This window comes from Brassica napus, chromosome A2 (assembly GCF_020379485.1).
Source record: "Brassica napus cultivar Da-Ae chromosome A2, Da-Ae, whole genome shotgun sequence".
Lineage (NCBI taxonomy): Eukaryota > Viridiplantae > Streptophyta > Magnoliopsida > Brassicales > Brassicaceae > Brassica > Brassica napus.
In genome coordinates, this window is record NC_063435.1 from 19875683 (window position 1) to 19901371 (window position 25689).

General features: G+C 36.7%; 3 protein-coding genes and 1 long non-coding RNA gene across 4 annotated transcripts; 1 reads left to right on the forward strand and 3 right to left on the reverse strand.

The window, feature by feature from the left end:
- Window positions 1–5746: 5746 nt before the first annotated feature.
- LOC106406969 (probable inactive histone-lysine N-methyltransferase SUVR2) lies at window positions 5747–9255 on the forward strand. The gene is made up of 11 exons (XM_013847731.3): window positions 5747–5981; window positions 6133–6336; window positions 6433–6486; window positions 6557–6595; window positions 6671–6869; window positions 6957–7945; window positions 8058–8308; window positions 8423–8489; window positions 8582–8632; window positions 8749–8845; window positions 8986–9255. Exons 2-11 carry the CDS (start codon window positions 6154–6156, stop codon window positions 9012–9014), a joined length of 1959 nt encoding a protein of 652 aa, XP_013703185.1. The 5' UTR covers window positions 5747–5981; window positions 6133–6153; the 3' UTR covers window positions 9015–9255.
- A 63-nt stretch (window positions 9256–9318) lies between these two features.
- On the reverse strand, window positions 9319–11216 carry LOC125588264. The gene is made up of 2 exons (XR_007324643.1): window positions 9768–11216; window positions 9319–9716 (listed from the first exon to the last, which is right to left on the reverse strand). It is a non-coding gene; the product is annotated as an uncharacterized LOC125588264 (long non-coding RNA).
- An 831-nt stretch (window positions 11217–12047) lies between these two features.
- On the reverse strand, window positions 12048–13911 carry LOC106409327. Its single transcript, XM_013849976.3, has 2 exons — window positions 13673–13911; window positions 12048–12471 (listed from the first exon to the last, which is right to left on the reverse strand). Exon 2 carries the CDS (start codon window positions 12435–12437, stop codon window positions 12150–12152), a length of 288 nt encoding a protein of 95 aa, XP_013705430.1. The 5' UTR covers window positions 12438–12471; window positions 13673–13911; the 3' UTR covers window positions 12048–12149.
- LOC106409328 lies at window positions 12850–13963 on the reverse strand. The gene has a single exon (XM_013849977.3). It carries the CDS (start codon window positions 13903–13905, stop codon window positions 13621–13623), a length of 285 nt encoding a protein of 94 aa, XP_013705431.1. The 5' UTR covers window positions 13906–13963; the 3' UTR covers window positions 12850–13620.
- Window positions 13964–25689: the final 11726 nt, after the last annotated feature.

Here is a 25689-nt window from a genome sequence, read left to right on the forward strand (position 1 = left end):
ATAAAAACATAATTTAAATTTAAAATTAATTCATAGAATTATAATTTTCTTTATTATTTAAATTTATCTATAATTAAATTGGTTTACAAAAAAATATAAAAAATAAATCTAATTAAACAATAAACCAACAAACCAAATAAACCAAAAACTAAACCAGTTTTAACCTAATTACTACCAAACGCCGCCGCACCAACACCCCCCTTGGCCCCTTCGTTGTCTTCTTCATCTTCCAATCCTCACCGCCGCACCACCACCTTCGTCCTCGTGTTCTTCCATGACTTTCGTCGTCGTATCCAGCCATGATTCTTCTTCTTCGTCGTGGGATTTGAAAGGCAAGTTGCAGAGAAGAGGCATACTCGTCGTCGCATCCAGCCACCTTGGTCTTCGTCATCATTGTCTCCTCTCCACAAAGCTTTCTCGTCGTCTCCTGGTCGTCTTCTCCAATGTACTTGAGAGGAGGCGTACATAGGCCAGGTCCAGAGACGTTTTGTTACAGTGACTACTGTACAGAGGCGTCGTCATGTCTCTTCTACGAGATTCTTCATCTCTCAACTCCTGGACCCAACCTTCAATCAAAATCAAATCTAATAGTTTTGTTTCCATGAATGAACAGAGACAAAGATATTGAACAGAGGAGTAAAAATTGTAAAGGAAGAAGAAAGAGAAGTGTGAGACCGTAGAACCCAAAAAAAAAAAAATATATGAGATCTCAGATCTATCGGGAGTTAGAAAAGAGAGGGAGTGATTTTAGATCTTCAGATCAAAACAAATCAATGGCTAAAAAGTGTGATCCTTGACAAAAAAAAATTAACCAATGAGAAAAAAGGTTGAAGATAGATAAAAGAACAAATTTTAACCTTTAGATTAGAATCAATCAATGGCCACAAAAAAAGACAATAAAGATTGTTTTTACATTTTTTTTTACTGTTTTAAAAAATTTCTAAATTTAATGATTATATATTATAATTTAACATTTGAAATATAAATTTTGATTTGAATTTTGTGGTTATACATTTTTTTTAAACTGCATAATAGGGTTTGTATAATTATATTGTATAAAGGGTTATGTTTATGATTTAAGGGTTTATAGTTTTGAGAGTATAAGTGTTAAGTTTTTATATAAATATTTTGTGATTAAGATTTAGATTTGAAATTTGTTAAATAATTAAAATTTAGATTCGAAGTTTATATTTAGTAAATGTATGGTTTTATATATGCTTGGTGTTAGAGTTTAGGGTATAGAGTTTGACTGAAGAATTAAAGTTTGTGTGTCTGGAACTTATATATAAAAATTAAAAAGAATAAATTTTGAGTTTAAGTTTTATATTTGAAGTTAAATTTATGATTTGATGTTAAAATAGAGTTTAAAGTTTGTATTTAGAGTTTAGGTTTAAAAACTTGTTTTAGGATTTAGGGATTCAAAAACCAAACATAGCGTTTTTAATCATGTTTTGCTATTAAATCCAAGTGTTACATATAAAACCGTATGTTATCATAGCGTTTCCAAATATACCACTCTATCATAACGTTTCTAAATATACAAACGCTATCTACAACTAACGGGTATATCAAACATAGCACAATCGTAAAAAACGCTATTCCAGTCTGCTATTAAAACCCATTTTTCTTGTAGTGTTACATAGAAGGTTACTTTATCTTGTTCCTTTACATATTTAGATACTTTACACTTGAGGTGTACTATTTGACTTACTTTTATTTTTTTTCTCCCGTAAATGCCTTTTTTAGAGACAAGATGCATTTTTTTGGTTAAAGTAAAAGGAAGAAGGTAATTAGTCGTGAGGTTTTTGTTAGACATTTCGGTTGCAATAAGTAATTGACTTTCATACTTTTTGTATTATTAGTGTTTTATTTCACCCTTTCACATTGATTTTGTATAGCTAATGTATTTGATATAATAAATTATAACTTTGTATTTCTATATTTTAACATTCAATTTGATTTTTATTTTTAATTTTAATTTATTTGTGTTTATGGTCAACTAGTTTTATGATTATGTATATTTGATTGGAGTTGATTGGTAGATGTGGACGCATAGAAAATTGTCAAACAATATGAAAAAGTTTTTGGAACGGTGGTAGTGGTGATAGTGTAGGTTGTGCAGATGTGGATCTGATGGTCAGAGGATATGGGATTCAAAAATGGGATATGTGGATGGAGTTGTTGTGGTCATGAGATGAAAGATGGTTAGGAATGATGTGGTCATGGTGAAGGTATTTTTAACTATGGTCAGGAGTGGTGTGTGGTTATAGATAGGAGAAGGTGTCTAGCCGTTGATGTGGCCTGGAGAGTTGTGAATGCATACAAGTTGTTTAGATAAAAAGCAGTGGTTTAACATTGATTGGGCTAAATTGAAAGATTAAAATGTTTAGGGAAAAATTGATTGGACCATTCTGCACATTTTAAAAGTCAAGATAAATTCGTAAACACCTAAGATTTGGAAGACCAGATCTGCAAATATGGAGAAACCACCATTGATGTGCTCGATCCTTTTTCTCTTTTGATATGGTTGATGATGACAGTTCCGACAGTGACCACGATGGGAGAGCTGACCACAGAGAGGATGAGGCCACTTGGACAGATATAACGTGGTTTTGGCGGCTTCGAATCAATACTGGTTTTGTACCACCGCGAAGAAGCTTGAGCCACAACGATGAAGCTGAAAACGAACTCGAAAGATGTTAAGATCTGCAATTATTGGCCTGTTCGTTGAGAAAAAACAAATCGTTGACATTTAGGATTAGAAGAGAAAGAGAGAGTGGGGTCAGGATAGAGAAAGAGAGAGTGGGTCACGGTAGAGAGAAAGAGAGATAATTAAACTAATTCTAGTTTGGGGGTAAATTAGACATTGTCACACAAGAAAGTATGTGACATGGAGAAAGTATGTGTAAATGATATGGACTTGAGAAAAAGTATGTGTAAGTGTAAATATTGTAATTTGTAAATGAGTTGCAGGAATAACTTATTCGTTGGTTTTTATAATTAAAATAACAGTTTGTGAAGACTGCAAGTCTCATGTTGGAAAAAATATTGCATCTACCAATACACACATATGTTGTATTGGTTCTGTCATTATTTAAATTTTGTGACTTGCTAGGAAGGTGATTAGATATTTGATAACTGTAAATTTGAATTTGTCCTGAATTTTTGATCAGTTTAGTGATGAGTTAAAAGCATTTTTATAAAACCATCGATAAAACACTACGCTTGCATGGTTAACGTGTTGGGTGAAGCAGAGCTATTGGAGAAAGCTGGAGCAATAATAAAGAACGTATATAACAGTGGAAGAAGCCACTATTAAATGGAGCTCTTTGAGATGAACGAGTAGGAAAACTGGTGATGTTGAGATGGCTGAACGAATAGTAAAGTGTTTGATGAAGCTGGATCTAGATGAAACTTATGCTTATGTGCACATATCTAATGCTTGCTATTCATGGGTTTTCCAAGAGGCAGTTGAACAGAGGGTTTTCATGAACGAAACGCAAGTGAAGAAGGAAGTCTGGTGAAGTTCGGTGATGTAGATTACAAAGTTCACGGATTATATTTTTTTGCGGGAAAAGACACTAGATTCTCAGAACATCAACAACAAATTCAATGTCAAGAATTATCTGAATCTTGTGTCTGGTCGACGAAAAGGATCCATTGTTACTTAAGCAGCAAGAAATGACGTTGTACATGCTCAACAAGGAAACATTTTGATGTTTACAGAAAGAAAAGAACAAATGAGAGTTTTTCAGAACTTTGTAAAGCGTATTTAAGAACCAAACGTAATACTTATAGATGGTTCACTCTCTACTAGAGAGTCTCTATGTACAGAAACGCTGATTTTTTGTTGCAAGGTAAAATAGATAATAATATGATAATTCGATATGATGAACCATAGAGATTATATGAGTAATATTGAGGTTTATACATGGCACTCTAGTTTGATTTAAAAAAAAAAAAACTAAAATCTAAAATCACCATTCAAGTTTTTTCAAAAATTAAAATCTACGGCAAAATTTAAACCAAAAATTAAAAACAAAAATCTAAAAACTAAAAGCCAAAACCAAAAACCAAAATCTAAAAACTAGGAAAAAACGCATCACCTAAAAATGACTTTTTTCTTGCAATTGTACATATTCACCATAAAAAGTTTCAAACAAACACATTCCTTAACTACAAAGAGTTTTTCAGTTAGATTTTCTCAAATTAACACACAAATAATATCGGGCTATCAATATCCCATTTTTTCGAATTTGGAGACTTCTAAAATTTGTTTTACAAATAAAGAAAAAACTTTACTGCAGACCAATGTTTTTAAACCCAAACCAGAACACCAGTCGGACAAGGTTAAACCATGAACCGGAGACCAGTTTGAATTAGGTTAATAGGAAAACCAAGTTAAAGCTGAACCGGTTTAAAACCCGTATTAAACCGTTAAAAATCTGAAAACCGACGATCGAATGAACCGGCCAAATCCAGGTTCGTATGTAAATCAAAATTTTGTTAACAAAATAATTGACTTTTCTTCTCTTAAAATAAAATTTAACTAGATCTTGATCCGTATATCCGTGCGGGTTTTTATTTTATACTAAAATATTTTAGTTTGTATCACAAAATTTATCAATAGGTAATGTAATTTAGATATGACCATAAAAAAAAGTTAATGTAATTTAGTGTTATATATTATCTAACTTTACGATAGCTATATTTATGTAGTTTATAATATTATTACTATTTGATCAAAAAAATATTACTATAAACATTTTAGAAATTTGTTATTATTTAATAAAATTTATTTTGAAAACATTATTGTGTAACAATACTATTTAAATAATTTTTGTTTTATTTCTAAATTTGAACTCTATATGGAGATTAAATTAAACTGGATCTACATAATAGCAAATATTTTTTATTGAAATACGGATAATAATAATAAATATTATTTTTTAAAAAGAAAGTATAATATATTGTAGGTAAGGTATTTCATAAAGACCTAGAATTTTTTTTAAAACAACAGATCACACAAATAGAAAAATAACCAAAAAATGTTTCATTAAAGATGTAAATAACAATTATACTATCACTCTATAAATATATAAATACAACTAAATATCTAATTAAAATAAAATAAAAGGACAATTTTTTTATTTTCGAAAGTAACTTATTTTTGGATATGTAGGTTATATATGATTGAAGGTAAATGTATATTTTTGGAGGTTTTTTTTTATAAAAAAAAATAGTTTTAAATGAGTAATATAACTATGCCAGATATATAATTTATGATTTTCTATTTATTTATATGTTTTGACTATTTTCATTCTAAAATTTAAAATCTAAAATCACCATTCAAGTTATTTCAAAAATTAAAATCTACGGTAAAATTTAAACCGACAATTAAAGACCAAAATCTAAAAGCTAAAAACCAAAAACAAAAACATTCCTTAACTACAAAGAGTTTTCAGTTAGATTTTCTCAAATTAACACGCAAATAATATCGCACTATCAATATCCCATTCTTTTTTTTTTTTTTTTTTCAGTTTGGAGACTTTTAAAATTTGTTTTACAAATAAAGAAAAAGCGTTACTGCAGAGTGCAGACGGATGATTGAAACCGTTTTCTAATTAAACACTGAATCGTTAGGGATTCTCGACGGTCATTTTTATCTAGGCCCGGTTAAACCAACTATTAGCCCGGCCCATCAAGAGGAGAATCAGAATAAAGGAGTGGGGATTTCAACAGACGTCATCAGGAACAGAAAGTCTCAGAGTCCAAGATTTAGCAGTACGAGCAAGTGGGGAAGCACCTGTCGTACAGTCCTCGCGTGTTCTCACGCGCCGACTCATTACTCTGCTGCCGACGCCGACATTGGCTCTCCGGCGTTGTCGTTGGATTTTGTAGGCCACGATTCTACAGCTAAGCAGTCAAAACCCCTTCACTCCTTTGACCTTTCATTAAACCCTAACCCTCACCACTCTTTGGTAAGCTCTTCCAGTTTTTTTTTTAGGGTTTCGTTGTGCGTTTGTGATCGCATGCCCGTTCCTCAGCGTTTCGCTGCTAATCGCGTTTGCTAGGTTTCTTGGTTTTGTAATGTTGATCTGCTTGAGTCTGTGTTTTGCTTAACCGTTGCAGAGCTTTGTGACCATAAAGAGCATGGCACCAAATACGCATGTCAAAAGAGCGTTCAAAGCTATGAATGATCTTGGAATAACGGATGCGCAAGTGAAGCCGGTCTTGAAGAACCTTCTCATCCTTTACGACAAGAACTGGGAGTTGATAGCCGAGGACAACTACAGGGCTCTCGCTGATGCTATCTTCGACAGCCAAGAGTCTCATGTATCTCTACCTTTCTTGTCACATTGATCCACTCTCATTTTTATTTATTTATTTATATCACTTGCTTTGTTATGTCCTTGATATAAACATATGTAGGCCACTGAAGAAGTAAAAGGAAAGGAGAAGAAGGGAGATGAAGCTGAAAGCAGCGTATGTTCTTTCTTTTCTGTTTTATTGCTCTGTTGTCATTCTTAGCTTTGTTGTTGATCAAAACTTTCAGGCTGCGGAAGTTGACAGAGGAAAGAAGAAGGCGCTTGAAGTATGCCAGTTTTGATAGAGTAAGTTTTCTTCAAGTTCTTGCATTTATTCAGTTTCTTTCATGTTTTATTATCAGTCTCTCGAGGAAGATGAAGATGAGCTTGAACCCCCTTTAAAGAGGCTGCGACGCAGAAGTGAAGGAGTCTCTGCTTCAGGGGCTTCGAACAATCCCGACTTGGGAAGTCCCAATTTAGAAGAGCACACAACTCATGACGAAGACACTACTATCTCATTACCATTTCATCCTCAACCAACCGAAAATAACGCTGATGCTGGTTAGCTTACTCTTCCTTGCATTGCTTATTCTGTTGTTCAAAAACTGATATGTAACGTCTCTTGGTGTGTTTCTCTGAATTCCTTAGAAACAAATGGACATGGTGACGATCCTCGTACAACTATTGAGAGATATAGTGAGCAGAGGCTGGCTACAACCCTGGAAGAATCTTCGACACTTGAATTAGCTTCTTCTGAGACGGGTGAAGTGAAGATTAATCTGAGTTTTGCCCCTGCAACTGGAGGATCCAATCTACGTGTACCCACTATGGAGGAACTGCGAAGAGCAATGGAGGATAAGTGTCTCCGTTCTTACAAAATACTCGACCCTGACTTCTCTGTAGGTCGTTTTATGGGCGACATCGTTACTTGCTTCCTCGAACTATCAAAAAACGCAGCCAGCCATTCGCCAGAAACATTGCCGTTTCTCGCGACGAATATTGATGTGTTGAAGAAACCTGCAGCCAACCAGTCGCTAGAGAACTTGCCGACGAATGTTGAAGAAAAGGGAGAAGCTGGTGAGTCCAAGGGTTTAGTAGTAGTTCCAGAGTGCCAGATCTCTGCGGATGATTTTAGATTGATAAGCAGCATTAATGATGTCACTCTTGGAAAAGAAACTCTTGAGATTCCCTGGGTGAATGAAGTCAATAGCAAGGTTCCTCCACCCTTTCGATACATACCCCAAAGCTACGTCTATCTAGATGCTTCAGTGAAGTTTTCAGTTGGGAACATGAGGGATGATGACCAACGCTGCTCCTCTTGCTGTGGAGATTGCTTGGCTCCTTCAGTGGCATGCAGTTGTGCAACTGCACTTAGTGGCTTCCCGTCATACACAAAAGATGGCCTCCTGCAGAATGATTTCCTGGAAGAGTGTGTCTCTGAGGCACGTGACCCGCAGAAACATGTGTTGCAATTTTGCAAAGAATGTCCGTTGGAGAAGGCTAAAAACATAGAGATTCTGGAACCGTGCAAGGGGCATCTAAAGAGGAAGGCTATTAAAGAATGTTGGATCAATTGTGGCTGTATCAACAAATGTGGCAACCGAGTCGTCCAACATGGCATTCATAACAAGCTGCAGGTTCTTGCCTTAATTATTTTGCCAAAGTTCACTTTTTAATATCATATCTCAGTTCTGGTTGATAGTTTCTTTTAAACCTGGACATAAGGATTTCTTTAATTCTATGAATCAGGTGTTTTTCACGCCCAATGGGAGAGGTTGGGGACTCAGGACTCTAGAAAAGCTGCCTAAAGGAGCATTTGTCTGTGAGTTTGCTGGAGAAATATTGACCATTTCGGAGTTGATCAAACGTAGCTCGGAGAAGCTTACCTTTCCGGTAATATTGGATGCACACTGGGGTTCTGAAGAAGCTTCAGGTGTCGACAAAGCTCTTTGCCTTGATGGAATGCATTATGGAAATATTTCAAGGTTTATCAATCACAGGTAAAAGGGGGCCTGCCTCTACGAGCACAATCTCTTAAAATGGGTTTATGTTTCTTTGGTCTTGGCCATTTCATTACTTTATAACCTTTATGTTATATATATGCATATGTTCAGATGCTCAGATGCAAATTTGATTGACATCCCAGTGCATGTGGAGAATATGGACTTTAACTACTATCATGTAATGAAACTAACCCTGGTTTATTATCTAATCCCTTGCTTGCATAAGTCTTTGTATAACGGGAAGCTAATCTGTGTGTTTTTTTTTTCCAGCTCGCGTTCTTCACAACAAGAGACATCGAGGCGCTGGAAGAACTAACATGGGTGTGTTAGAAGTTTCTTCAACTGCTTCTATACATATTTGTTTCTTTTAGAAAATTTCATAGTTAGGGTTTTTGTTGTTGTGCTTCGGTCTAAGAAGTGTTAGACTTAACCTGCAGGATTATGGCGTCGAGTTCAACGATCATGTTTATCCCACGCTTCCGTTCCATTGTCAATGTGGTAGCGAGTTCTGTCGGAATGTTAAGCGGATAAGCAGTGAGTAATCTCATCAAAACATTTTTAATTAATAGTCTCGTTCCTTGGTTTTGGCGGTTACAAGTTTTCTATCAGTTTCTATACATGAACTCTTGACTTTTACTTTTCTTGCAACTAACATTAGTTCTGTGGTGGTGCAGAAAGCAAGAAGGCAAAGAAGAGAGCATAAGAGCTCACAGTGTTGTTGTTTTTTTTTTGAGGATGTTTGGTGTCCCACTCTTTTTGTGAATGAATTGCCAACTTTCCAAAAGCTCTGTGTTGTTGTCTATTCATCAAAGGCAAACAAGCTCTACTGTATATCGTAACTTAGGTTCTAATAGCTCTGGCTTTGGTTTGACCATCTAAAATCTGCTCTATCTATGTATGGTTATGGCTTTGGGTTGTCATTATAAAACATGTCTCCCTGTCTCTACATATGCATAATTTAGAAAATAAGTGATCTCAACTTAAAGGTAGACCTCCCAGGAGATTACTTGTGGAAAGCTTATCTTTTCTGTATATATATGGCTGTGAAGGTAAGAAAAGTCTAAATTCAAGACATGATCAGAGTTTATTACATTACAAAATGATACTTTAAATTGTGCTGCATCATGCTCTCATTTTTAGATATGTACAGTTTTCACCGCTTTAAACCGCAAGCTGTTCTGAAACGGTTTTACCCACCGAGTCTCTGTTGTGAGGTCTCAAGAGGACTTTCTCGATCGCCAGATGAAGAAACAACGGTTGGATTCAACTTGCATTTAGAGGAAGTAACGTTTTTTAGTACCCATCCATTATAGTAGGAAGGTCACAACACCAGGACTCTGCTCCAACAACAACAAACGCAGAACATGAAACTCACTTCCAAAACACACTGTATGTTGGGACATACCTGGCATAAACATACAGCATCAAGATGCCAAGCTATGAGCAAACGAGTTACCTGTTAAAGCCATTGTCTGATTCCAAGTTTCGATCTTTCCATTCAATTCTGGCGGCGTTAGATCCCAAGTTAGGGTATCATCGCAATTCGTTTAGAGTCCCGAGTTGAATAACTCGATGATATCGTAGCTCTTTCATTACAGAGAGCATCCTTCTTCCTTGAATCCCCCAACAACATAACGGTACATGAACGACCCAAAACGATGCGTTTCATGTAGATAGGAAAGCAGGCCCATTTAAATTGTGATGACGACAGAAGAGCTATTGATTTGTATTAGTGTGTTGTTGGATTATAACTTTTGGAAATTCATGACAGTGATGATTTCTACTTTGATTTCAAGATTTTCATCTAATAAAAATTGTAATTTCGAAAGTAGTCATTTTCATATTCAATTCTCAGAAAATCTTAACTTAAAGAACAGGTAGGAAATAACAAAATTAAGTTCAGTTAGTTATACACCATATTTTGGTGTAAAAAATTGCACACCATCTTTCAGTATGTTTTATGATTTTTTACACGTTTTCAGACACTAGTTGTAAAGTTATAATAGTGGATATTATATTTAACACCTCTCTAGTACCTTTTCATTTGTAAATTACTACACTCATTATTTCTAGAAATGTTTAGAAATACCTACTACCACTTTTCGAAAATACATTCAATTAAAAACAGTATAACATTTGGGTTAAATATTTAATGATTACTTAACCAGACGCGCACAACCACACAGGTGTTTGTTTTCATTTTTATATGCGTAAAAATTTGTTTCTACATCGTTAATGGTAAATATTCTTAACATTAACCATATTTTCAAACGTTTATGGTTTTTCTGAACAAAATAATGTTATAGTCAACATGTATGGTCTTCTTTTTTCTTTAATTTTTTTACCATTTTTGCAGATAATTTCATAATTTTTAAAGTCATATATTTCTTCGCTTTTACTCCAAAGCATTGTAGTATATATTTTAAATTATTTTTCACAAACAAGAATGTATATCACAAAATAAATTTGCACATTCTATTCATAAATTTAGATTAAAATGTAAACTATACAGTTAAAAAAAAAATAAAATTAAACTTTTAATAAAATATTATGATATGAATTTCAATTATTCATACTAAAACAGTAGGGTTGGGTCATATATCTTTCTAATTCCAAAATTTTGGCACCCCTTAAAATAAATAAAATAATTTAATTTTTTTTTGGAATTATGATTTTTATTAAAATGAATTAGTTAAAACAAATTATTCCGCGCTGTTATTGTTTATTCTTAGAGTTTGACCTGTGACCGTTTGAATATTTGTTTTCAATTTTAATTCTTTTTTGTACGAAATGGTATAATATATATTTGTAATAAAATGTATTAACTAATTGTTAGTATAACATTTTTAAAAATAACAATTTTATTTATTACTTTTAATAATTATACTTTGGTTATTTTAATCGTTTATTATATCACAATGTTTCATAAATTATTTTATTTTATATTTTATTTATATATCATATAAATTTATTATGATATGTGGTTTTTACTTTATTATTTATTACGAATAAATATCAGAATTTAATACGTTAATACAAAATATATTAATGGCATGTATGGTTTTCCAATAAATTTAATTTAATATCAGAATAAATCTATTGGAAAATATATTTTGGTTAAGATTCGATTAATAAAATCTTAATTTAAATTAGGAAAAAACAATCATACTTAAATATAGGTTCAATAAATATCTCAATGACATGTCATTGTAAATAAATGGTAAAATAATGAATAATCTAATTTTTTTACTCCCCTTTTAATAAATTAGATTGTCTAAGGTTTAATATTTAAGGAGCATGGTTGAGTTTTATATACTTCTACAAATGTTTATAAACTGTTTTAAATATTACAAATGATTTAAGAGGGTTTTAATTTATTTTTTCATCACAACTTGAAGGTATTTATGAAAATGGTTATCTTATAAGGATAAATTTGAAAAGTATATTGTCAAATTTGTGGTAAAACTGAAATTCCCATTAATTTCTTTCATAGTTCAAATATAACCTCCATATTTATTTTAGCAGGTATTTGTAAACTAAGAAATGAAATATCAAATTTACATTGAAATTTCAACACATGAAACTAAAAAGCAAAAAAAAAACCTACAACTTTTAATTGGAAGAGACACATGAGAGTATGAATTTTTCTTTTGTCAATCTCAAAGGAAGCATGAGATTATTTTCTCTAATAACTAGAGAATTTAGTCTTAGAAGCATTGATATTTTTCATAAGAAATTTATCAAAAGTTATTTTATATAAGATTGGAACTTTAACTATATACAAAAAAATGAAAATAAAAAGGCTCAAAAGACAATAATAATTTCGGTTTGATCAAAATCACCGTTGACGAGACCAACCCTTGTCAAAATTCAGATGATAGCTTCGGAGATCATAGCTACTCTGAATATTATTACTACCACTCTTCCACGACCACCGAAAACGCTTTTTCAACCTCCAAATAAACTGTTCCACGAGAACGCGGGGAGGTTTTCCACAACATGAGCACGCAAACGCCACGATCGTTCTTTCCTCTGAATTTCCTAGCCTCGCTGAAGCCGTCGTTGAGCTTTCAATTCGCTTTCCCAATCTCTGAAACTGAAGTCTCTTCAAACCTTGTTTGCTCATAGCTTTTAACTTAGTTTACTCTCTGCGTCTCTCTCTGTGCGATTTGTGAGAGTGAGAAAATGTAAATGTAACGAAGTAAAAAATGATAGAAATATTTAAAGAGCTAAAGTTGATAGATTATGCGGTTTATAACGTGTTTATAATATATATAAACTGGCGAACGGCCAATCCTTTCACCCAACTAAACACAAGTATGAAGATTCATGCCTATCTTTACACACCGTACCTAAACATAAAAACTTGTAAAAATTTAAATTGCACATGATAACAAACAAGGTTTGAACATTTTTATATGATTTATTTCTTAAAAAACAAAGCGTCATTTTAACTACTTTATAATCCAATATCCATATATATCGGGACTTTTAACGGTTCAAATACCACCATGTGTGTGAATGTAGGAGTTTCGACGAATTTGTAGTTTTTTTTTTTGCCTAATCGATGACTTTGTAGTTCATATATGTAAATTAGAAAATTTATTAGTGAAGGTATGATTAGGCAGAGTGTAAGTATAGGCATGGATCTTCACACTTGTGTTTTGTTGGGGCACGTATACTTTAAGAATAGTCCAAAGTGCATCATCCTCCACCCTAATCCAATTTTTTGTACTAATATGAAGAAGTTAATTGCCGACAAGTTTGTTGTTAAAAAATTAGTATTATAAAAAGTATTCAATTCTGTATAATCTATTACCACTTTAATAGACTTATACCACCGTGACATGTTTTTGCACTTTAGTTTTATGTTTTAGTAGGTAATTAAACAAAATCATCTATAGGCAAATCAAGGTTTTTAAACGACCATTTTAACATAGAACAAAAACATCTCATAAAGGAACAACACAACATAATCACAGAGAGTATCTGATTGCATCCTCGGTTTATGCAGTGATTTGATTGTATCCAAGCGTCTTGGTGATAATGGAGGTTGACATATCGGGTTGGTTGATATTTAGTCTCAGAAGCATTGATAATTTTTCTAAGATATACGATTTTGTTTATATATTTGATAAGCATTTTGTTCAACAAATATATACAAAGCTTTTCGTAAGAAACAAAATTAAGCATATGAAAAAAGAACGTACACGAATATTATTGAAATGCTTTTTATATAAGATTGAGACTTTAAGTATATACGTAATATGAAAATAAAAAAGGCTCAAAAGATAATAATAACAATTTGTTTAAAAAGACCAATCGTCATCGAAATTCAGATGATAGCTCCGGAGATCATACCTACACTGGATATTATTACTACCACTCTTCCGCGACCACCTTAAACGTGATTTCAACCTCCAAACAAACTGCTTCAGGAGAACGCGAGGAGGTTTTCCACAACATGAGAACGCAAACGCCACAATCGTTCTTCTTTCCTCTGAGTTTCGTAGCGTCGCGGAAGCTGTTGTTGAGCTTCCGATTCGCTTTCCCCATCTCCTAAACTTAAGTGTCTTGAAACCTTGCTTGTTCATAGCTTTAAGTTAGTTTACTCGCTGTGTGTCTCTTTGTGTGGTTTGAGAGAGTGAGAAAATGTTTAATGTAACCAAGAAGCAAAGAATGAGAGAAATATTTAAAGAGCTAAAGTTGACAGAAAGGAAGAGAGAAAGAGAGAGGTTATGGGGCTTGAAACGTGTGGATGTATAATTCGTAGTCTAAAAGTGTATAAAATATAGTCAAAGAATAGTCCAAAGTGCATCATCCTCCACCATATATCCCAATCTTTGTCTAATAGCAATATGAAAAAGTGATTACTATAAAAATAATAATTCAAATCTATGTTCTCTCTAATCTATTACCACTTTAATAGACTGACCCGTGACATGGTTTGCACTTTAATTTTCTGTTTCAGTGGCTAAACGAAACATCTATGGGCAAACCATGCATGGCCTACAATTTTTTAAACGACCCATTGAACATAAAACACAAACATTTAATAAATAAAGGACCAACACAATGACATATGTGTATTAGATAGAATTGGAACTTGTTGGATATATATTAAGTTACAAAAAAAAACTTTAAAGTGATGTTTTCATATGCAAGTTAGCACTTTTCTACGCACTGATAAAACGCACCTTTTAGGTTATTTATTGAGATTTAGCTTTCGTGGTATAACAAAATGATAAAGATAGTACTGAGAGCATCAGAGGGAGTCGAAAGAAGAGGATGAGAAATTCCGAATTTTCGATTAGTTGTAACTTTTATTGTAAGTTAAGGTGTTCATAAACTTCGCTGTAAAAGCTTAACTGCAAATACGGTGTATTAATAAAAGTAAAAAATCTCTCCCAGACACAAAAGTCGAGCAAAGTTAATACCCCCCGGTTATTCCCCTGTTTTTTCACCTTTATGGTAAAAGGTACCCTGCTTTCGACCTGCATTTTCAAAATATTCTCCTTTTTGGGAGTTTGTCCACCGGTCTCTTCAAGCTCTGCTCTTTAGTACACCGGGTTCTTCCCCCGACCTTCGTCGGAGGGACCGCCGCCACGAGAAAAACACCGAGATTCTGTTCAGTATGACTGGGGCTCCGGTCAAGAAGTAAGAAATCTAAAACCAAAGTGCTCTGAACCTTTCTTCTCTTTCTGCAAGAGGTTAGAGCTGAACTTCCCTGTTGGTTATAACAAACTACTGCACGCTGTGGTGGTTTCAATCGATATACTGGTTGAATTCCGATTACTCGATGGCAAGAAGACTATCTGCGGCCGAGAAAGAGAAGGGGGTGGTTGCGGACAACTACGAACCACCAAGAACAGCTCGTGTGAGAGTGCAAGCTCCTGCAAACTCGTCCCACCTAGAGAAGCATTCTCTTACTCTGATTGGCCGAGTTACCAACCCATCGATTCAGAAGGTGTGGAGACTTATCCCCTTCTTTACAGACCACTGGAGAACTGAAAACCCCATCTTGGGAGTGGACCTAGGTCAAGGAGTTTTCAAATTTCAATTTGATACCGAAAAGGATCTTCAGGCGGTCCTGGACAAGCGACCATACCACTACGCTCGCTGGATGATTATATTACAACGGTGGGAACCTACAGTCTCCCCCACCTTCCCATCTCTCATTCCTTTTTGGATAAAGGTGCAAGGGATCCCGGTCCACCTTTGGACGGATGATACTATCAGAAGTCTTGGAAAGGACATAGGTTATGTGGAATCTGTGGAGATCACTAACATTGCAGCTAGGATGCGAGTTCATGTTAATGGGAGGCTTCCCCTTATAACAGAGTCGGTTATTGAGTACTCTAATGGAGATGAAGAACCAGTTAAACTGGTTTATGAGAGATTGGAGAGACACTGTTCATGCTGCTTCAAATTGGACCATGAACTAAAAGATTGTTTGGAAGCAAAAGCACAGAAGAGAACTCAGGCTGAACGCGACTGTGCAAAGGGTGAAAGTGCGGAGCTGAGGCCAAACCAGCCCCAAAGAGAGGAACTGAGACCAAATCAAAACATGCCTTTCAGATTCACTTCTTCAAGAAGTAATGCGGAGAGTCTGTCTACAGGAGAAACAAGATACTCACTTGAGAGGCGTTATGACAGACGCCATGAGAGAGATAACTATCTTAACTCCAAGGACTCCAGAGGTGAGCGAAACAACCGAACTGCCAGAGGAGAAGTGCAAAGGCGACCCCCTAGATATGTGGCACCAAGGGCGTCGAAAGAAGGTCAACTCAACACAGGAAGAGAAGGGGAAGCAAATTCCCGCAGGAAAGAGCATAGATCTCTCTCACAGAGATCACACTCATACTATCGTGAGATAGTCAAACCTCGTGAAGAAGTAAGACGTGAGGAGTCAAATTCCTCAAAATATCAGCTTGGTAGCTCAAGAGGGGTTCCTCTAGAAGACAAGTCTCCCGACCACTTATCTAAGGAGGCGGTAGAAACAGCTATGGGTGAACTAAGAGATGTAATAAACATATACTCAAGTTGTGCTGACCCTGTTGAAAGCGCAGCTCGCAAGGAAAGGTGTAGACAAGCTGAGGAAAATGGAGAAATAGAGGAGACGGCAGTGAATATGGTTCGAGCCACGCAGGCTACTGTTATAACAAGTCCACCTGCTCAGGGAGCTCAATCCCTGGAGCGTCTCCCAGCCACTCAACGACTATCCCTCCCACTATCGACAGAGACTAGCCAAGAGAGAATCCCTGCCACCCAAAGACTATCGATAGGACATCAACCTGAAGCGGATCAGGAGCGGGTACATGTAACTCTCAGGCTGGGACCACCAAACACTGAAACGGGCCAAGGATCAAACCAAGAAACAGTGGCAACTGTGAAAAGAAAACCAGGCAGACCTCCGGGTAAAAGAAGGGTGCTGGCTAGCCCGAGGACTATCACGGGCGCCAATCCAAGGAGGAGAATTACCCAACAATCTAAACCTCCTCATTGCAAGAAGAAGCTGATGCCAGAGACCGGAACTTCTGCAAGAATCCCCAAAGCTAAGAAACAGAGAACAAATTCCAGAACAATTGCAGAACAAGAAAATGAAGCACAAGGCTCGGATAACCAACTGCTAAGGGATTACTTACCAAGAAAAAAGAAGGCGGTGGATTTTCATGTTCCACCAAGTACAGTTCCTTAGCGATATTGAGCTGTCAGGGGTTGGGGAACCCCCTGACAGTTCATCGCATGGGAGAGATAAAGAAGCAAAACGATCCAGATATAATCTTCCTTATGGAAACCAAAAATCCCACAGAGATGATCCTACAGCGACTGGATCATCTAGACTATGAACATCACCACTTCGTTCCTCCGACAGGACATGGAGCAGGAGGTCTGGCTCTGCTCTGGAAAAAAAATTATTATCCTAGATGTTACCTCTTCTGATGCAAACTGTATTGAAATGAGTATATCTTATGAAGGGAAGAAATTTTTTGCCTCGTTTGTGTATGGCAACACTGATAGAAATACACGCAGAACACAATGGAACCAATTACTCGCAAATGCTACTTCTCGAGATGAAGCGTGGTTTGTCACAGGTGACTTTAATGATCTCCTCAACTCAAACGAAAAAAGTGGAGGCCCTGAAAGGCCAGAAGGATCGTTCAGTGATCTTAGATCTTTCTTCTCGGAAGGAGATCTCTACGACCTTCGACACTCGGGTGACCTGTTATCTTGGCGGGGCCAACGTGGAGAACATTTTGTAAGATGCCGACTCGACAGAGCGGTAGCAAACAGTGACTGGACAGCAACATTCCCCACGGCTAGATGTCAATATTTAGCTTTTGAGGGGTCAGACCACAAGCCATTACTATCTGTTTTCGAACCGGAGAGGAAAAGAAGAAAGGGCTTATTCAGATACGATCGGAGACTCAAAGACAATGAGGAAGTGAAGAAGCTGGTCGCAGAAACCTGGAAGGAAGCCGCGGGCATGCCAATCAGCGATAGAATCACTAGAGTCCGGAGAGCTATAGTAGAATGGAGCAAAGCCCAAGGAATAAACAGTAAACTCGCCATTGAAGTGAAAAAGACAGAGCTCGAAGCGGCTCTGTGCAGCACTGGAAACGATACGGCCCTAATAAGCCATATCACATCAGAGCTAACAGAGGCCTATAAAGCTGAAGAAGCCTACTGGAGGCAGAGGAGTCGACTGTTGTGGTTGAGTCTCGGCGATCGGAACTCCGGGTTCTTCCACGCTTCAGCCAGGAAAAGACGACGAGCCAATGCCTTCTCTGTTATCGAAAATGAAGCAGGAGAACCAGTGTATAAAGAGGAGGATATAGCCAAGGTAATTGTCAGCTACTTCATTGACCTCTTCAAGTCATCGGAGGGGGACCGAACAGACACAGTTAACTTTGCCCTCAAGCCAGTGATTACGGATGAGATGAATGCAAAACTCATAGAGATACCCTCCACTTTGGAGATCCGTGACGCTCTCTTCTCTATCCATGCTGATAAAGCACCTGGCCCGGATGGCTTTTCCGCTAGCTTCTACCACTCAAACTGGTCAGAAATTGGAGAGGAAATTGCTCAGGAGATCAAAGGATTCTTTGAAACAGGCTCCCTTCCAGCGGGCATTAACGACACTCATATCCGGTTGATTCCAAAAACGACGAGTCCACAGAAAGTTTCCGAGTAAAGACCAATAGCTTTGTGCAATGTGTACTACAAGATAATCTCCAAACTACTCACTAGGAGGCTACAGCCCCTGCTCGACTCGATTATCTCAGTGAATCAGTCCGCTTTCGTGCCCGGGAGAGCGATATCAGATAATGTTCTTATCACTCATGAAGTCCTCCACACCTTGAAAACTTCTAAAGCGGAAATTCGATGCTCATTGGCGGTCAAAACAGACATGAGCAAAGCCTATGATAGGCTCGAATGGGAGTTTATTGGAGCTGTTTTACATAGAATGGGGTTCCATTCGAAGGTGACAAACTGGATTATGCAGTGCGTCTCATCTGTTACATACTCTTTCCTCATCAACGGCTCGCCTAGAGGAAGAGTTCGCCCGAGTAGAGGAATCCGCCAAGGAGACCCTCTTTCGCCTTATCTATTCATTTTGTGTAGTGAGGTGCTCTCGGGACTGTGTAATAGAGCACAAGAAGATGGTTCTCTCAAGGGTATCCAAGTGGCACGAGGAAGCCCTTATATCAACCATCTATTGTTTGCGGACGACACTATGTTCTTCCTTAAATCCGACAAGAACAGTAGGGAAGCTTTAAAAGGGATTTTGAAGCGCTACGAGTCTGTGTCCGGACAACTGATCAATGCTGAGAAATCGGCAATCACCTTCTCCAACAAAGCACCTGCTTCTCTCAAACAGGCGGTCAAGCTCGATCTGCAAATACACAAAGAAGGAGGAGCGGGGAAATATTTGGAACTTCCGGAACATTTCGGACGTCGAAAAAAGGATCTGTTTGCGTCTATAGTAGACAAGATCAAACAAAAGGCGAGCGGCTGGTCGAATCGTTTCTTATCGTCGGCTGGAAAATTAGTTATGCTAAAGAGCGTGCTCTCCCCGATGCCTTCTCACGCCATGACCTGCTTCAAGCTCCCCATGTCCATAACTAAGCGTATCCAATCAGCTGTCACTCGCTTTCTATGGGATGACAGATCAGGAAAGAAGAAGATGGCGTGGGTTTCATGGAATAAACTGGCACAACCGAAAGGAAAAGGCGGCCTGGGCTTACGGGATTTTGAAAGTTTCAACGATGCCTTCTTAGGAAAGCTTAGTTGGAGAATTATAAACAACCCTCAAGGTCTACTTGGGCAAGTCCTTCTCGGAAAGTATTGTCCGGAAGGAAACCTACTAGAATGTCAGAACAGATCATCAGAATCTCATGGATGGAAGAGCATCTTAATTGGTCGTGATCTGATCTAAAGAAACTCAGGCTGGCTGGTGGGAGATGGAAAGCATATCGACCTATGGCAGGACCCTTGGCTGAGCACGGCAAAAGTGGAACAACTTATGGGACCAGCTCCCGAAAACTCTCAAACTTGCAAAGTCTCAACTCTGTTCCTTCCTAATTCGACAGATTGGGACTTAAGGAAAATTAGAGAAATCTGCCCAGACGCAGAAGAACAGATTCTACAGATTAAAACAAGCAAGAAAGGAGCTGAGGACAAGTTGTGCTGGATGGGAACAAAGGATGGTGAGTATTCCACTAAGTCAGGATATTATGCTGCATTTAAAGAAGCAAACAATCCAGACTGGGAGATGGAGGGGAACTGGAATCAGGAAGTGTGGAACTTACAAACCTCACCAAAGATCAAAATGCTCATATGGAAGGCACTGAGAGGAGCACTCCCGGTGGGCACCACGCTGCAAGAGAGACACATGCCTATCGACGCCCGGTGTAAACGCTGTGGTAACCCTGAATCTATCATTCATCTTTTCTTTCAATGTGAGTTTGCAAAAGCACTTTGGAACTCTGCTCCTTTCACGGGAGACATTGATCTTAGCGGAATGGTAGATTTAAGAGAGACTTGGAACCTCATAAGGGCGAAACCTTGCTTGCCACCAACGGGTATCTCCAGATGCCACCTAGCTCCATGGATTATGTGGGAAATCTGGACTGCAAGAAACAAGCTCATGTTCTCCAACCTGATATTGAAAACAGAGGATTCTCTGTCTAGAGCAATTATGATGGCACGCGAGTGGCAAGACGGACAGGTCACATCGGAGAAGGCGAAACGGATGAGTAGACCACATCCTCAGGCTACCTATCAGACCACCCTTAAAACGGATGCGGCGTGGAATGCAACCTCTCGACGAGCAGGAATGGGCTGGACATTAACGCAAAATGATGAAACCGCATCCTTCGCTGCGATTGAGAACAATGTGAGCTCACCTTTAATGGCTGAAGGACTCGCTCTAAGAGAAGCTCTCCTCAAAATCTGCAACCGTGGTATTGTGAGCTTGAGTATCCAATCGGACTCAAAAACTCTAATCAACAACATTATCAACAGGAGCCCGGCGCCGGAGATCTATGGTGTAGTAGCTGATATCTTATGTATTTCTGCTGCGTTTGAATCTGTTTCTTTTAGATGGATTCCTAGGGAAGAAAACACAAACGCTGATCTGCTTGCAAAGCAGGTTTTAAGTGTAAATGAGGCTTTTATGGCCTCTACCTAACTCTAAATGAACGAATGATGTTGTGTTTCAAAAAAAAAAAAGCTTTAACTGCAAAACAAACTATTATTTACACTGAAAATCTAACATGACGACTACAAAATGCAAACAAATGCTAAAATCTCTGTCTTTAGTGGTATTATTTTTGTACTTTATAATTATTTGTAGTTAATGCTAGAGATCTGTTTAATACTTGGTTAGTGTCAGCTCCACATCACAAAGCCTAACTTTTGGGTCATAAACCCGTCCCACTTCAGGGCGGAGAATCAAATTACCCACCTTTTATAGACCAACGGACAACGGTGAAGCAAAAAATATATATAGGTATGGATAACTATCACTTTCGAAAAACCTTTATCAAAATGCTTAATAATAATAATAAAAATTTAACCAAAAAAGCTTAACACATCAGATGATAAATTTTATCTTAACTTCTCTCTCATCTCTCGTTTCTCTCTAATCTTGCGGACACCAATATTTTTCTTCTCCTTGCCTCTCCTGCGAGGGTTCTCCGCCGATGACGTGATAGAGCCTTGCCTTTTCATTTTTTCGTCGTTTGGCTCAGTTTCCTATGGAGATTCTTGCGGTTTTTCGGCTTTGGTGTCAGATCTAGCGGCGATGGTGGAGTAGGCTCTCTGCGGTGTATGGCTTCACGGGTTGTATCCTCAGGTTTTTGCTGCGTTTTTTGCTTATAGATCCACATCAGTGGAGGTATCTCCATCCAAGCCGTGCGGTGGAGGAAGCTTGTCGGTGATAAAAACACTAGTAAAAAGTGTTATAGCCACGTTTTCGTGGCTATAAGCCAAAATTCGTGACTATATGACAAATTAAACACGAAATGCGTAACAAAACAAAACAATGGAAAAATCGTAGTAAAAAGCCACTACGACGATGAAATCATGGAAAAAATTGTGACGTTTTGCACGTAATTTGTAAGGCAAGTTTTTTTTTTTTTTTTAACTTAAATTTGTAAGGCAAGTTGCTACGGAATAGCCACAAATATTTTCACAGTAATTTGCCAAGAAATAGCCACAATTTTTTTCGTAGCAATTTTCTAGGAAATTGTCAATAATATTTTTCTTACATTTTCCCACAAAATTGTCACATTATCTTTCGTAACCTATTAATATGATGCAATACTTTTCGTGGTATTTTCCACAAAATTGCCACAATAGTTTTGGTGTCCATTTGTCATAGCTTTCCTCTATCTTCCTTCTCTCGATCTTTCAGATCTTGTTTAAATCGATATATATATTAGGGATATATGATGGTTTTTTAGTAATCTTTCGACAGTTCTAGATAAACTTCTACTTTCAGTGGGAACATCCTAGGTGTTAGCTTCCCTGTAATCCCGTGTAAGTAAGGTTGGTAAGTAAGGTAAGCCATATCACGAAGTAATCCCATGAATGTTGTTAGTTGTTAGTAAGGTAAGCCATGTCATACGAATATTTTCTGGCAATATATTCAAAAAGTTTATAAAAATTAATAGAAGAAAAAAAAGGAGTTGAATGCATTGACGTGATTCTCATTTGGGGTCTCCCCTATTGCATATATATAAAGACTATAGAGGAAAGATTATATTAGTTGGGAGAGTTACATCAAACAAAATTAAATGGAAAGCCCAAAGTGAAATGAAACCCCAAAAAATTAAGCAACACCGTACCACAACCCTTAATAAAATGAAAATCGATATCATAAACCGAATCAAACCCTAACGCCAAATCAGTGTTTAAATCTAACCCTAACCCAAATGGAAACCAAACCCCCAAATAAATCAAAACCCTTACCTTAAATAAATCAAAAACCGAAGTAAACATGCAACCAAAGGTGAATCGAAATCGTAACTGCTTGGGAAAAATACTCAGATATTGAATTCTTCCAGACCCCAGGCAGGATACCGGTGTCCGGGTCCCCCGCTAGAAGATGCCTCGGTCCCCGCTAGAAGATGCCTCGGTCCCCGCTAGGGAACGCTCTGGATCCCCGCTAGAAAATATTCCAGGACCGGTCCCAGAGACCACTCCTTCCTCCGGAAAATAGAAAACTTCCTATATGGAGAACCTTCCATATTTCCAAATATGGAAGAGTTAAACCTACTCAAACCGACTCGGGTCGACCTTAAGACTTCTATATAAGGGGAGATTAGATCTAGGCGACTAAAACTAGAGTTTATATACCAATCTATTGTAGTTTGAGCGCTTTGATCTAATAAAACGTCTCCTTCAAACTTAATACTTGCAAATCAATAGTAAATGCCAGGCTTATCTATCGTTTCGTAGTACTCACAAAGATCCTACAGAAAAATCCCCTAAGACTAACCAAACATGCAAAACCCAATGTGAAAAATTACTTACAAGGGAGATTCAATCCTGGGGTCCAAGGTTAACGACAGTCAAAGGTTTTGGTGGAAGGAGTCATGATTGTTTAAGTGGTTGACGAGGAAGAAATGAACAAAGAGGAGCGTTGTGAAGAGAGAACGAGATGCATAGAGATAGACAAGGTGAGGTTTGTTAAAGAAAGGAGAGCGACGAGGGAGACGAGACGAGAGATTATAGAGAAAATAGAATTGTTGACACTTAGTGAAATTAGAGTCTGTGGGAAAATGGGTTTTGAGCCAATCTGGGAGATAGGTTTTAGGAGGAAAAGTGAATAATTTTGGGGAATGAATTTTGGAGCCAAAACTGAAATTTTGTAAATGGGTTGAAGCCAAAACAATTTTTATGGTTGGGTTTCTTTAGGGTTTTGATAGGGTATATTTAGGGTTTGTGGATTCTTTATGGTTTATATAGGGTTAAAAAAATGTATTTATGGAGATTACAATTTTTTGTAGATATAAAAAATATATGGAGAGAAAAATATGCCTTTGTGGTTTAGAGTTTAGATGAATTTAATGTTTTGATTATGGTATATCTTCTTAAAACCATATGTATAATAAAAATTTATTGCAACTCAAGATCTTATATTTTAATTTCTATTACATTAATTTATTAAAACTTAAGAACTTACGAAAAATTAACTTGGAACTTGAATCAGATTGAGAATTAGAATCAGTACAATACTTCTAACTCATCTTCTGAAACATATTTATCATTTGGCGGAACAACTGACATCAAATCTTAATCCACATCATCTTCTAAAACGAACGATTCAATGAATAATTTTTTACTTCGTGCAAAAACTTGGTTATGTATATCATCTTTTAACGCAACAAGAGAAACTTCAGATGTTTCTCAAACCCCTTTAGGCAAAACTTTACCGCAATGTTTTCTTTAATTTTGAATGAGAACATCTTCGCTCTTTGGTATCTTTGTAAAGATATCCGAAATAAGAGTGCTATTTCTACAAAAATTAATAGTAATTAGTCGATAATAACATATATAAAATAATAATTAAGATTAACTACTATAAGATTAATTACTAAAATTGTAATGTGGACATTTTTGGGAAGTAGTTTCCTAAACGCAAATGAGAAAAATCATTGGATGATGACATCACAATCATGACTTTTCATTACTAAAAGCTTCAAATTAATCTCATCAATACATTTACCAACATTTCAAGCGTACCTATCCCAATTTTTTATATCATTCTTCAGCCATTGCAAAAATTATTATTTTTCCTTCCTTAGAAAACCGAAATATCAGGACCACCATCAATCCATTTGCTTTAATATGTAACTATTTCCTTCTGCACAAAGTAGGCAGATCCATCCTTGATTTAGAATTTTACATTGTGATATGCTCAAATTACCATAGAGAAACTCTCTCAAATAAGAGATTGATTGCAGGACTTGGGATCGAATCCACAAGGACTCTATGATTTCACAATAGATTTTAGTTGTCTCAGTTATGCTAGATAGTAATGATTAAAACAGTAAGCAGGAATGAGAGTTATATTGATTGTAGTTATCAGGATGATGGAAGGTAAACTTAGGGAAACTCGCAGGTACAATAGAAATGTAAACTCATAGATTGACAAGGAAAAATTCATAAAACCTTTCTCGAATTCAGACTCATGTAGTGATCAATCAGCTCTCACTGTACTGATGTTCTAATGCTTAAACTCTAAGATCCCAACTCTCGCTGCGAATACAAATAATTCAAACAAGCATTAAACCCATGCTGATATGTTCACCAAACGCCTAAACTAACTCCCGCTGTGCTTAGTCATTTAGTTCATCTAGTTACAGTTCAAGTAAATGACCATGCTCTCGCATGTCCCAATTATCCTAGAATCTAGGTTAAAGACGATCTGTCCTAAACATAGCATTAAGATCAACAAGACGAATAACTGATTTATTTCCCTAGAAGTTCTATCAGATTTATAATTCATTTGATACCCCTTGAGGAACCCTAAATCTAACAAAGGATTACTCAGACATATGCATAGAGAACATCATACATATCCTAATAAATGGCATGAAATAGAATAGACAAGAGTTATAAAGGGAGTTAAAAATCTTCTTTTTAAAGGAGTTCAGATCTCTCTCTCTCTCTCCAATTCTAATCCTTCTGTTCCAAAAGTAAGCGTAGTCTCAAACAGTGGCGGCATAATAAAAATAAATCGGTTTAACACGTCCATGAGCTTCTTTGCAAATAGGGAAACTTATGAGAAAAATGCAATTCTTGAAAATATCATTGGTCTCTCCACTTCACACTACCGTCGATCCCATGGCAACATTGGTCGACGT

Excerpts from the sequence above, each read along its gene's own strand:
- LOC106406969 (XM_013847731.3), top strand. The coding sequence starts at position 6,154 with ATGGCACCAAATACGCATGTCAAAAGAGCGTTCAAAGCTATGAATGAT. Across the intron at positions 6,870-6,956 it reads CGAAAATAACGCTGATGCTG|AAACAAATGGACATGGTGAC; the intron begins GTTAGCTTACTC and ends TGAATTCCTTAG. Across the intron at positions 8,633-8,748 it reads CGCTGGAAGAACTAACATGG|GATTATGGCGTCGAGTTCAA; the intron begins GTGTGTTAGAAG and ends CTTAACCTGCAG.
- LOC106409327 (XM_013849976.3), bottom strand. The coding sequence starts at position 12,437 with ATGAGCAAACAAGGTTTGAAGAGACTTCAGTTTCAGAGATTGGGAAAG.
- LOC106409328 (XM_013849977.3), bottom strand. The coding sequence starts at position 13,905 with ATGAACAAGCAAGGTTTCAAGACACTTAAGTTTAGGAGATGGGGAAAG.